Genomic DNA, 14,259 nt, shown 5'->3' on the forward strand with positions numbered 1-14,259 from the left:
TTTTTTTCCCTGTTTTTCTCAAAGAGCGATAAAAACATGTGGGGGTCTTTGGGCTACCAAATACTATGCTCTTGGGTCCTTTTGCATTTGTATGTTAAGGATCTAATCTGTTCCATTAATTGGCCTCTCTGCTTTTTAACCAGTACCAGGTAGTTTAATAACAACTGCTCTGAAGTACCGTTTAAGAGCTGAACTTCTAGGCTCCCTTCCTACCCATTTTTGGCCTGATTTCCCTTGAGATTCTTGACTATTCATCTCTCTAGATGAACTGTGCTATTTTTCTCTGGCTCTTTCTTTGGTAGTTTTATTGTTATGTCAAGAAGGCTCAGATTCTACCACAGAAGACAACACATGTGGGCGAATGTAGACCAGGGCAGGGTGTTTTGGTCAGGCAGTTTATAGGGATGGTGAGTTGGAGTCATGTTCTTCTCAGAAATGGGGGATTACTGCACTCAGAGCCAGACTGGGACATAGATACTTCTCTCCTGGCTGGAGCTGGGGCCCTAGAGTGGGAGCAAGAGAGCAGGCTAGGATGTAGATGGTAGAGCAATGAATGAGGCGTGCCTGCCAAGCAGATGTGGAATGTGTGTGTGTGTGTGTGTGTGTGTGTGTGTGTGTGTGTGTAATATTGATGTGCATTCCACATCAGCATGTATATACACACATGCCCTGTGTGAATTTATTCTATTTATAATGTGTTTTGTTATTGTTGTTCCGCCATTTCCCAGTTTTGTCCAACTCTTTTCTCAGCAGAAGTACTGGACTGGTTTGCCATTTCCCTCTCCAGCTCATTTTATAGATGAGGAAACTGAGGCAAACAGGGTTAAGTGACTTGCCCAGGGTCACACAGCTAGCAAGTGTCTGAGGATAGATTTGAACTCAGGAAGATGAGTCCTGACTCCAGGCCCTGTGCTCTGGGCACTCCCTAGCTGCCCAATGTGTACTTATACCCATAATATAGATTTCATTTGCATTGTAAAGGGTTTAGGTCACTGAGAAGGCAGAACTTCCTGACCTGAAGGGCTGTTAAAACCTGAGATTGACCCTATGAGTGAGTACATTCACATCTCATCCTGAGGTTTCAAAATCAGGGTCAGTCCTTTGTCCAAGATGGTGTAAAGTGGAATGCTTGCTGGACAAGATGACTTGTGGTGAAAAGAGAATGGTGTTGGAGTCAGAGACCTTGGGTTCAAATCCTGGTTCTGCCCCTCATCAGCTGTGTGACCTTAGAGAAGTTTCTTCACCTTTCCCTAAGCTGACTTATTGGGTCATAGCTTTGGAGGTGAAAAGGACCTTGGGATCATCTGATCTCCTCCCCTTTTTTATGTATGATGATGATGACATTAAGGCCAGAAACGGGCAGTGATCTGCCTGATGTCACGCAAGCAGGAAGCAGACCCCGAATATTCTGTTCTCTACATGCTACCAGTCTGTCTGAACTAACTGATCAATTCATTGAAAACAAATGTTTTGGTGGAATTGACTACTTGCTGGCCCAATAAAAAGGCAACAGGAGCTTGGTAAAATGTCACAAATAACTAGAGATTCAGTAGAGACTGTGCCAAGCGGCACATCCCATGCCACCATTGTAGTTGACTCGAGCATGGAGGTCATGGTTAGATGAGGCCACCTCCTTACTGAATCGAGATCCAGCCCATCATTCAAGTAGAAATAGCTTCAATTTCCAGGGAATCAGTTCCATTTGCCAATCATTCAGCCATCTTGGGTATTACAAGTACTTCCTCTTGCAAAGGAGCAGGATGAGGGCCAGGATTGCTTAGGATGGTTGAGTTATTGGAAGGTTTATCTTGCAAATCACTTAGTAATGTGGGATAAATGCTTCTATAACCATGATTTGAAAGCCTGCCTATATATGCACCAATAAGTATAGGTGGTCTGTCATTTGTAAATGGAGGAAATTTTCTACGAACCTGCTTCAGAAACCAGCCTCCTACCTTAACACACCTGGTACTAACCAGCTGCCAGCAGCTGGAATTGCCCTGTTTTTCACAATAATTATGGGAGCCATGGTGCTTTGCTCTTTCATGTGAAAGGGGCCGTGGATGTTGGCCCCGAAAGTATTGGTAATTAAAGAGTCACAAGATTTTAAGAGCTGGAAGGGGACCACATCAATCCATTCATTTTAATGTTAAGCAGCTAAAGCCCAGAAAGAGAAATGAGTTGCCCTATGTCACACAGCTGCTTGGGAGCAGAGCCAGGACGAGAAACCTCATCTCTGATTCCCAGTTGTTCTAGGGGAAAGCTGCTGGGCTTGGAAAGGTTTGTATTTGAGAAGAATGAGAACTTCTCGGGAAGTAAAGATCCCCACAGATGCGCAAGAGGTTCCCACTGAGGAATCAGACTCTTTCCTCAGAAACTCTCTGAGCCAGGCCTGGGACTAGAACATTGCATTTCCATTGTATTCTGACTCAGAGCCCAGAAGGGAACAGCAGAGGCAAGCACCACAATAAATAGTGAAGTTCAATTTCCCAACAGAAACTGTTTTATTAGTGATCTTATTATACTGGCCGGTGTCACAGCTCTAAGAGAAGATGGAGCCCAGAAGTCAGAAAAGTAGACAAAGGGCGTCCATCCTTGGTACAGAGTGCTCACTAGTTCACTGATTAAGCACCTCCTTATGTTAGGTACTCTGCCTGGAACCCAAATCACTCTTGTTCTCATTGATTGGCTAACAATAGGTCCCAGCCCAAGCCCACCATTGTTTGGGCCCTGATTGCTCAGAGTGGATACAAAAACAAATTGTTTCCATTTAGGCCAGAAACCCTGAGGGTCTCCCCCCTAGGGGATTGATTTTTTTACTACATAAAAGAGGCCATTCTTTGCCTCATTTCTTACCTAGCCTTAATCACTGAAGGGTCACTGCCTCAGTCAAACTGAGACCTGGAAAAGACCTTAGCTTGAAAAGGCTCAAATCGCCCACTGCATCCGGGGCCATCTCCAGTCATCCTGATCCATATCTGGCCACTGGCCCCAGATGGCTCTGTGGGAGAGAGTGAGACTGGTGACTGGGTACAGCCCTCACTCATTTAAATCCAATTCACTTGCAAGTCATGGCATCATCTTCCTGATGTCATGGTCCTCTTCAAGAATGAAGGACAAACAATAACCATGCTAAGCACTGGGGATTCAAAAAGAAAAGGGAACTACCCTTGCCTGCCCCCAAGATGCTTACATTTTATCAGAGGAATCAATATTCATGGATATAAGAATATACAATCAATCCACAAGCTGGGTATCAAGCACTGGGGCTACAGAGACAAAGGTGAAATCAACCCTGCCCTCAAGGAGCTTACATGCCTCTGGTCCTCTCATGGCCATTGTTCATAAGGGGGAGATGTTACTCTCAAAAATAGAGCAGACCCTTCTCAATATCTTTTCAGCTTCATTCTTTTGATCTCAACCATGCTCAAGCACTCTCGTGTCTCAACCACCTTACCACCATCACCACCACCACCACCACCTCCATCACCACCATCATCACCACCACCACCACATCATCATCATCATCATCATCATCATCATCATTGTCTTTTGGAGGCTAAAATTGCTCTTTCATTGGTACAGAGGATTCTCTCTGAGGACATTCCCACCACCAATTCAGATCATACCTCCTCTTAACTTCTTGCATTACACAATTGCCTTGGCATTGAGATGTCTAATGACACAACCAGTGTTTAGCATAGGTGGGACCTGAACCCAAGTCTCTCTGACTCTCAGGCTGGTTCTCTATTCATTACACCTCCATGCTGCATATTATTATTAACACTATTCTATTCATCTCATTCTCAATTTTTTCAGTGAGATTTTCAATGAGATTCATATAGAAAATGTCCTGCCATATGTCATTGTCCTTGAATTACTATTTTGTATTTAATATCTTATGATTTATTGCACAGATGAGCGAAATTACAGTTGAATAAAAGCATTAGGATGTAGAGTCATCCTCCTTAGGCTCACTGACAGTATCTTCGGAATAACTCCAGGAGGAGACAAGGATGTTGTGCACTTCAATGTTTTCTTGACCGCATAGCCTTGATTTCTCGCACTAGAACTCTGTATTTCAGAAGTGTTTTCTTCCATGTACCTTGGAGATTATGAGTACGTGATATGGCAACAACTATTTAAAATGTTTTTTAATGTTTTGATTTAGTGTTTGATTTATGAATCAATGTTGTATCTGGGCATCAGCAACAGTTTTCTGTATAATGTCCAATCCCAGGACAGTTTCTTGGGTTCTCAAGGAAATCATGAGGTCATATGGAGATCTGTCATCCATTAGTTTGTGAAAGATAGCAGGCTTCTATTGTAAAATCTAACAGCTCGTGTCTTATTAGCTCTTCAGTAGGGGCTAAAATTTTTCAGCCTGCACTGATATTATATATGGTTTCTCTAATTCCTTTGCATCATCCACATTGATCAATAAATCTGAGCTCCTTAAGGATAACCCTTCTCTAATTTCTGATGGCAATGACATGGTGCTGAATCATACCCTAACCCCCTCTATTTCCAGAAATAAATCCCCACAACTCAGCCATTCGTTAGATGCTTCTGTGTGAACATATTGTTGGTTGAGTGCATGTGGGTGTCATCCACGGAGGGCCTTTGGATTCCACTCCTGGAACATCTCTATTTTATAGGCACCATCTGGAGTTACAGTCAGTAAGTTTAATGGACAATGATATACTTATTGTCAGCCATAATTATTGCTTTATGGCATGTCATATGTTAGCTCCAGAACTATTTATAGAAGTTTTCAAACTGTTTCTTACATGCTCTAAGAGATCTATCATTTCTTTTTCCATGTTTTGTCAGTGAAGCGTTCATTTTTCTATAGCTTCCATAGAGTAATGGGCATTAGGTTTTATTAATGCTGTACAGGATTTTTTAAATATAATTTCCTGGTCTGCTATGACTGTCACATACATTATTCCATAACCTTATGTGATACAAGAGTGGTTATCCTTGTTTTATAATGAATGCGGTTGAGTATTGAAAGTTTGAGTTAGCTATTGCAAATCTCCTTTGTTTATGGGGTTCTCTGAGGACAGAGGAGAAAAAATGTCTTGTAGAATGTGGCTGACCTAGTTGGAGTTCCGTGTTCAGTCTGGGGACCATATTTTAAGAGAGATGGTGTTGATTTGGAACATAACTAGTTTGTTGAACCGTCATGAAACTAAGTGTTTTAAGAAATGACTGAAGAAACTGGTGCCATTTAACCTGCATATTTGAGTGAATTAGGGATGTAGGGGGGAGTTATGAAAGCTGTCTGTAAAAGAGGGAGGGCTTTCATGTGGGAGAGAAGGGAAAATTTTTCTGGATAGTTCTGGGGGCCAGAATTAAGAGCAAGTGGTTGGAAGCTACAGAGGGGAAGATTTCAACTAGATATCCAGACATAAGGCCAAACGATTAGAGCTGTCCAGAAATGAATAGGCTGTATTATTACAAAGTAATTCGCTTCCCACCACTGGGAATCCTCCAGTGAAAGTAATCTGCCAGAATCGTCGCAGGGGATTTCTACACTAGGGGAAGCTGGACTGGACAACTGATTTCCAAGCCGCACCCCAAGTCTAACATTGTATCCACATTCATTGCTCTCATTTGAGTTTGTTTGGTCACCCTGAGGAAGCCTCAACCTCAAAGTGGAAAGAACACCTGCTTGTGTGTGTGTAGACATGCATGCGTGCATGTATATATGTAGGCATGCATGCACACACATATGTTTGGTTTTTTCTCCTCTCTGTCTCTAGTGAACTGCTCTTCCCATCCTATCCATCTCATCTCAACTAGATAAACAACTTCCTACAAGGCATTTTTTCTCCCCAAACAGAAGAGATGTTCAAAAGCCAACTCAAACTTTCCCAGCCTAGTCAACCCAGAAGGTCAGAGGAGTCGGGTTGACATTTACGAGGTTGTGATAAGGACTGGCTCTTTAGTTTGATTAAAATTGTCTGCTCTGTTATTTGGAATGAGATTTGGGTCTTTACTTTTTTACCCTTTTCTAACTTTTGAGCACTGTTGGCTTCAGACTTGGGCACGTGCCCTCCAATTGCTTCTTTATCCTTCAGTCTCCTGTACTCAGAAGAGTACAGTATGCCACCAAAGGATTGTCCATGTCAGCTCAGCCGACATTTTTCCCAGTCCCTACTTAACAGGCAATGGGGTGGAGGAGGAAGAACAAGAGAAATCAGTAGTCTTTGCCATTGAGTGTCTTACCTTTTACTGGAGAAGGGAGAGGATGGTAAAGTCCACCACAGCTCCCTCTTCCCTGGGCACTGCTTGGCCTGCTTATTCCACTCCATGGAGTCACGGGGTCTGAGTTTGAATCTTGGCCCTGTCACTTCATGACTTTGGGCAAGTCACTTGACTTCTTTGGGGCCCATTTCCTCCTCCATAACATGAGAGGACTAGACCAAACATCCTCTGAGGTCCCTCTGAACTCTGTAGCTATGATTCTATGAACTTGAGCATGCTCACCTTCCATGAATCCCAGTGGACTCTGAAGAGCCAGGCATGCTCCTTTAGTAAATTCTCATTGACTTACAGGGAGCCAAACTCCAACCAGCCCAAGGCCCACCACCACCATCACCACTTACTTTATCCATTTCTAACACGTTAGCCAGCTCTGGCAGCTTCAGAGTTGTCTGGAGCAGGAGCTCTGGTGTCTTCTTCTGGGAGGTCAAGGCATGAGGGGCAGCTGAGGTAACTAATGCCCAAAAAACACAGCTCTCCTCACCAGCGGGCTGGTTTCTCACTTCTTTCTTTCAGTTCTGTGGCTCCAGGGCCCTATGTGAGAAGTATGTTCACGGCATGACAGGAGTAGTCCGGCAGTCTAATGTCACCGGCTCACTGAACATGAATTATTTCTGAAGCAAAGGAAGATGGTACCTGGGAAGGAGGCAACCTGGACTCGAGGAGGGACCTGGCTATGAAGACTCCCTGATGGAGATGGAGAGCAACTTTATACTCGGAGACAGACCCTTGGGAAATGTTCTACTGCGTAGTTAAGGAAGGGGAGACCCCAGGACCCAGAGGGAAGATGGGCATTCCTTTGGGCCAGTCTGACCTTCCTCCTGGGGTCACCACAGTGATTTATACCATGGTTCTAGGGTAGTGTGGGTTTCCTTTTTAGCAGTGATGAAGTAATGCCAGGTTCTGGTCTCTTTCTTCTTTCTTCTTCTTCTCATTCTTTTGAATTCTAGCCCTGCCCCTGGGTTTTTTTGTTCTGCCTGCCAGTAGTACCGAGGCACCTACTCCTCCTCCTCCTCTCCATAGAGTCAGAGAGCCCCTGGTGACCCCACGTGGTCCTGTGTGAGTCAATGTGATGTTGCCTCCCTGTGCCGTGATCTGCATTGTGCTCCTCCAGCTGGGGCTTGCTCCTCTGTGGTGTATTTTACTAAATGCCTGCATCATCTTACTTGTGAAAATGCATCCAATAGTTATCTATTCAAGTTCACAATGTGCAAAATAAAGCAAATAGCAAAGGTCAGCAAAGAGTCTTTGTCTTCCCTGCTGCCTTCAGTTCTTGGGTTTACCTTTACTCTCAAAATGGGACCTTCACCGTTAACTTGTCAAGTGAACAAGACCTAAAACAAATCTACAAAATCATCAGAATTCCTCTACAATGCTAAAAAATCAATAAGAAATTATCATAAAATTATATTTAAGATAACTACAAAGTAAGTCAAGTATCTGGAAGTTAGCCTCCTAAGGTACATGTAAACTTCACAAAAATACACTTGCAAAGCACCATTTATGCACCAATTACCATCAAAGGAGGTAATTCTAGAGATATTCACTGTTCATGGTTAGGTGATGCCAATATAGTCAAAATGAAAATACCACCTAAATCAATTTAGAAATTTTTGTTCTATACCAGTCAAATTTCACAGAGGATGCTTCACAGAACCAGATGAAATTAAAGTAAAATTCATTTGGAAGAAAAAGTTCTGAATCATAAGGGAAAATATGAGAAGGAATATAAATGAATAGGTCATAGGATTACCACAACTCAAGCTATATTATAAAGCAATAGTCATCAAAACCATGTTTAACTTGTTTTAAAAAAAAAAATAGGGGGGCAGATAGGTGGCACAGTGGATGGAGCTCCAGCCCTGAATTCAGGAGGACCTAAGTTCAAATCCGGCCTCAGACACAAAACACTTACTAGCTATGTGATCCTGGGCAAGTCACTTAACCCCATTGCCTAACCAAAAGAATAAAAAGATATATTTATTTTTAAAAAAAATAGGAAAAAAAGATCAATGGAATAGATTACACAAGCAGAAAGTAAAGTAACTGAAAATAATCCATCCTATATTCAGGCACTAAAGTGATTTTCCTAAAGGTCGTCTCATGCCACTCCCCCCCAACCCCATTACTCAATAAACCTATTGCCTCCAGGATCAAATAAAAAATATTCTGCGTGCCATTCAAAGCCCTTCCTCACCCACTCCCTCAACTCTTTTCCAGTCTCCTTACACCTCACTCCTCAACACATATTTCTCTAGCCAGTGACCCCAGCCTCTTGGCTGTTCCACAAACAAAATGTTATTTGATAGGTGCTGTGGCCCCAAATTCATCATCCTGTATCTAAGCTGGTAATAAATCCAACCTCTTTGAAATAATGTCAGCTAGTCTTTGGATAGCTCACACTCATTTAGCACATTCCTGGAACCAAATTAAAACCTTTCCAGTTTACATGATACTTAAACAGCCTTCAAGACCCCAGGGTCAACATTCTATCCTACCAAGGTATCAGTGGAGGGCTTGGTCAAGGAGAGAACATTCATAAAAAGGTGAAATGCCAAGAATTTAAGCTGAATTTGACAAGAGGACCATCCAGGGATGGCCTCTGCCCAGTGGACAGAGCCACAGGATGGTCAAGGTAGGCGATGTTCATTTCCTCTGAAATCTTCCTCATTGGTTGTTAGCTGGGCTCAGCAACTTCCATTATGCCACTAGAGAGAAACCAACTCCTTTTCTCTATCGTGATGAATGATGGCAGAATCATAGACTTTCAGAGTTGGAAGGGACCCAAGGCCTTCTAGTCCACCTCACACCCAGAGGAAGCCCCACGAAAGACACCCCACAAGCGGTCATCCAGCCACTGCGTAAAGACCTCCGAAGAACTCAGCGCCCTCTGTGGCAGCCTGGTCCACATGGGGACGCTTTCATTGTTCAGAATCATCCCTTCTAGTTGCTTCACTACATGCTGCTCCTTGTTGCTAGTTCCGCCCTCTGGGACCATTCAGACCAAGTCTGACCATGTTGCACATGACAGAGAAGTCAGCCATCATGACTCCCTTCCTAGCCTAAAGCTCCGCCATTCCTAAGCCAGTCCTCGGAAGGCAGGACTCCAGGCCCTTCACCATTCTGATTGCCCTCCTCTGGAAAGGCTGGTTCATCAATGCCACGGAGTGCCCAGAACTGAAGACAATCCTCCAGATGTGGCCTGGCCAGGCCAAGGCTCGCAAGACTTCCCTCTGAGATTATCTCCATTTTACGCCATCTACGCCTTGTGCGGCCATGGTGGTTTACATGTTGTCTCCCTCATTGGGAGGATGAGGTTTTTGCCTTCCTTTCTATCCCCAGAACTTAACATAATGCCTGGCCCATAGTAGGCACCTCATAAATGCTTTGTGAGTGTTGAATAGTAGTTTAATGTAGACCATATCTCTTCATCTTTTCCCACAAAAATAACATGAAAGGCTTTAGCAAACACTTCATGAAAATCTCTGTAAACCCTACTTATGGTGATCCCATGATCTACCAGCTGAGTGAAAAGATTTTTAATGTGAGCTTTTTAAAAGGAAATGAGATTAGATTAATTTATCTTAATGAGGCCCCATTATGTTTGAAGCCTTCAAAAATTACCCTTCCTAAGAACAAATTTTTGTGTGACTTTGCCTTATCACAGAGCTTTTTAAAAAAGAATTAGATATTTAATTCAAATTTCCATTTAAATAAAGCAGAAACCTTTCACCAAATGTTATTTTCCAGGCATAGAGACGTCTAGTTTCTCTTGTCTATCACATGGGTTCTGGGTACTCACCCATAGGGAATTCTGAGTAATGCTGGCATGACCTTGCTGCTTTTCTTGTGTCCTCGAGTGGTCAGACCCAGCAGAAGCTCCTTCTGCCCTTAAACCCATGTAGCTTCAACATCAAAGGGTCCCTTCCAGGGAGTTTATGGCAATGCAGAGGTTATACATTGTTGGCCCCTAGCCCTCCCACTAACTTTGTCAGCATGGAAACAGCCTTCTGTCAGAGGTCCCATCATCCCTGCAGAGGTCACATCCACATGATCAAAATTCCTTGATTTCCCTAGCTCACTCCATGGTGACAGTTCTGTCTCTGTAAGCTACCAACAGCCAGCTGGGTAGTGTTCTAGGACCATGCAATCATTGGTGAAGAAATTAGTCATTGAGGCAATTGGGAAAAGACCCAAGAGAGAAAGGATCAATTGAGTGGCCACATATAGAGCTCGCCACCTCTTTCTGGTTGTTTACATGGCGTGACCACCATCCAGGGCTGTGACTTTGGAATCTAGAGAAGTATGGGCTTCAAGTCATCCCTTCTTCCTGAGAACTCTATTCTGTGGCAAGAAAAAGGAAAGAATGTGTTTGACCCAAATTTGGGGAACAACTCATGGGTCTGGCACTTGGACTTGAAATCAGTTATTTGGAAGATGTCTAAGGAAAACATGCTCATCAGCTTTCTTGGACACAGACTGGCTTTTACTGAGGATTCCATCAATAAATTTGAGAAGTGACTGATTTTCAGATTATTCCACTTCCCTGGAAATAATGAGGGAGAGAACATGGAATGAGGTCATTTGGCTTGGGCTAAAATGGAGTCTTCTGGGATTCCAACTCCTTAGCTCAGGCTAAGCACCTCCAATGAACTCCATAGAATTACCCCAATTCTCAGGGGCCCTGACCGGTCAAACTGATCACAGGCTGAGCACCTACGCTGAACTCCACAGAATCATCCCAACTCTCAGGGACCCTGACCAAGGTCACACTGATCACAGACCTAGTGGAATGATTGATTACTGACTTTGGAGTTAGAAGATATGGGTTCATCAAAACCTGACTGTGTGACCTTGGAGAAGTCATTGTACCTCTCTAGGCCTCAGTATCCTCATCTGTAAAATGAGGGGGTTAGAGGTTAAGATCCCTTTCAGCGTTGTAACCCTTTGGTGTTTGTTGTAGAAGTATCTCAGATGTCTGCTTGGTATCCACTAAAGTACCATAAAGGGAACACAAAGCAAAGAAGGCGAGCACCCCAAGAAGGTTAAGAGTGGGGCAGTCCTTTAGCCCAGAATGCTTAGGGTGTCCATGTAGAAGGATGTCCAGGATTCTCCCAGAATGCATCTCTCTCTGAGGCACTGAGCAAACCGGGGTGTCCCTTTCTTCTGTGCATTAGGTCAGTTTCATTCAGCTGCCCCTGGTCCAATGCCAAAGCTGATTTTGCTTTCAAGGTAACAAAAGGGAAGAATGATACGTCCTTCCCTACACTATGGGACAAGTGAGAGGGACATGCTCCTTTGGCTTTTTAGGAAAAGTCAGTGTCTGGATTCACACTCACACCTCACCCTAAGAACTCACTCTGGGAAGGTGCCAGACTTTTCCTATTCACCTTACAGCTCAGACTTCTGAATTCCCCTTGGCCCTGTATTCAGCCCAGTGGATTCTTTGACTCTTGATCAGAGCCTTGAGAGCTCACCCTGATTGGGAGGTGCCATCCGTGGGATGGTGCCCATTCTACTCCCCTACCCCCACTTGGAAGCACCTGATCACTACCATGAGGACATCTCCTTCCTACCTCCTGTCCCATCCATCCTCTTAAGTGCACTCTCACAGTAACACAACAGTGCCCCCCTTACCCGCATCCTAGGGTAAAGAGGGCCTCTGGAGAGGGGGGCTTGGCTGAGTTTCTACATTAAAACTAGTTTTACTCAGGTATAAACTGATCAGCAGGAGACAGATCCTAGGAGCTCCTATAGAGTTAATGCTGAGCCCTGGCTCTGCTCGTGCCTGAAACCCATGACTCGCCTGTTGGAAAAAGGGCCTCAGACTCCTGGATCCCCATCAGGATCAGGAAAGCATCAAACCCAGCCCAGAAGTCTGCCAAGATGCCAAAAGGGTGGGGGGAGGAAAAAGGATGAAAAGGAATTAAAGAAGAGAGGGAGCAAGAGAGGAGGGAGAAAGTGAGAATAACAGAAACAGGAGGAGAGGAGAGACAAGAGGGGAGAGGTGGAAAACAGAAAAATCGAGGGAGGAAGGAAGGAAAGAGAAAAGGGAGAAGGAGGGGAAAATGGGAGGAGAGAGAAAGGAAAAGAGAGACAATCAGAACAAGATCTGGACTTCAGTATTTCCCAGCCCCCACTCTCAAATGCAGTTGTGTGGGTCAGTCGCAGAGGTCCTGGGGCAGCTGGCTCTCAGTCTGTGCACTGAGTGTGAGTCACTCCCTGCAGGGTCCCCGTCCCACACAGGACCACAGGCAGCCCCTCAGGAAATCCAAGAAACAGAACTCCCCCCAGGCAGCATGCTCATGTGTCTGATGGGACCAAGTACAGAGATTGCCTGCCGTCCACAGGCAGAGTCAGCGCTGTCCAGGAGAGTCCTGGCAGCATCCAGCCTAGGCGCTTCCCCAAGGCCCATCTCCAGCCGTGGGGAGTGGGTGTACTCAAGGCTGTGGCTGCCCTCCCCAGGAAAGACAACCATGCACAGGACCAGCCCTGAAGGCGTCACAGCGGCCAACTTCCCCAGACCAGGAAGCACTGGAGGAGAAGGCTCCAAGGTCCAGTCAGGCAGGAACCTGTGACCTAAAGGTCAGCAGTGAAGCCCCATCCCATCTGGGCAGTGGGGTAGGGCCAGCCCCACACACCAATGGGGTTCACATCTACCTCCGCAGAATGACTACCAGGGCATCAGTGGGGCCCTGTCCTTTTCTCAAAATCATCTCCCCAACCTACCCATCACAGTGCCTGATATTTCACCATTAGCCCTGTTCTCTTCTTTAAGGTGTTACTTCTGTGAGACCCCTTTGACAAAGGAGATGTCACATGCACAGTGTTCGCAAAACTTCAAATGTCAGATGTGATCAGCCTCCCCACAGCCATGATAAACACGGAGGGGTTTCTGGTAGAGCGATGGAGACAGGCCATTCCTCTGCTGCCAGACATGACCAGCAGGTCACTCTGCAGGAGCCCAGATGTACTGGTCATAAAAAAGTACAAGCCATGCAATACAAACACTCAGCCCCTGCTGATTGCCTAAAAAGACACAATCAGGTGGCCAGAAGCACACGGGAAAGCTCCCTGTCCTTCACAAACCAACCGAGGCCAAAGGCCAGTATTTCCCATACATACTCCCAAGGAATCCTTGTAAATGTAGCCAAGATTCCCCCGAAACTGGACCATGATCACAGGCCAAACTGCTGCCCACAATCCCCTGCCCAGGACACATATCCAGAAAGGCTAAGGAATGTCTCTGATACAGGCAGCCAAACCAGATCCTCCTCATCGCAAGCCACATGGAATCTAGAAAACTCTGGGCGTGGTGAAAGAGGGAGAGACACCTCCGGGAGACCAGAGAGGTGAATAGCGAAGCGAGACCCCACAGAGCTACCTGCCCCCACCCCAACCAACTGTTCCTCGACTCCCTGCCCCTCGGAGCCCAGAGACAGGAGCAGACATCGCCCGAGGTAGAGCCGAGGTCTTAGGTGGCCTCAAGCCAAAGAGCCCTTGAACCCTATAGCATTGCATCAGCTAGGATTTCTGTTCACTCTTTGCTTAAAAAAACAAAAAAGGACTCTAGAGGCTGAGCCCCAGGGCATGAGGGGAGAGCTGAGGTCAGACCATCCACATCCACCCGCTGCTGGAGTTCTGCTGAAGAGCCCCCCAGGATGGTTTCCTTTTGGAGACTGGAACCCCAGAGGCAGGCACAAAGCACAGTAGGTGACTGATGGCATTGACCCTAAGTCCCAAAACATTAACTCAATTCAAAAGCCCAGCCCATCTCCACAGAAGCCTGCAAACAATGAGATATAAGAGTCACAACAGCTTGGTCCCAGCAACACGTCTGAGCTGAGCAAGGGAAGCTGTGGTCAGTCACCAAAGCGGGGTGTCTGTGGAGAGGTGAGGGTGGATGCCCTGGGGCTTGTTCTAAGTTTGGGGGATGCCCAGATAGCTGCGGAGCCTGGGGCTCTCCCAGGGGATCAGCCCTGCTTGGGG

At 45.5% G+C, this 14,259-nt stretch overlaps 1 protein-coding gene across 12 annotated transcripts in view; it reads left to right on the forward strand.

Annotated features, from left to right (window-relative positions):
- Positions 1-7,506, forward strand: part of PCBP3 (poly(rC) binding protein 3) — a 376,369-nt gene extending 368,863 nt beyond the window's left edge. For all 12 annotated transcript variants that reach the window (XM_020973415.2, XM_020973418.2, XM_020973433.2 and 9 more), the window contains one exon: positions 6,787-7,506. In XM_020973415.2, coding sequence (XP_020829074.1) covers positions 6,787-6,832 — 46 coding nt within the window. In that variant the 3' untranslated portion in view covers positions 6,833-7,506. The remainder of the gene's footprint in view (positions 1-6,786) is intronic.
- Positions 7,507-14,259: the final 6,753 nt, after the last annotated feature.

This window comes from Phascolarctos cinereus, unplaced genomic scaffold (genome assembly GCF_003287225.1).
Source record: "Phascolarctos cinereus isolate Bilbo 61053 unplaced genomic scaffold, phaCin_HiC Scaffold_5;HRSCAF=322, whole genome shotgun sequence".
Classification (NCBI taxonomy): Eukaryota; Metazoa; Chordata; class Mammalia; order Diprotodontia; family Phascolarctidae; genus Phascolarctos; species Phascolarctos cinereus.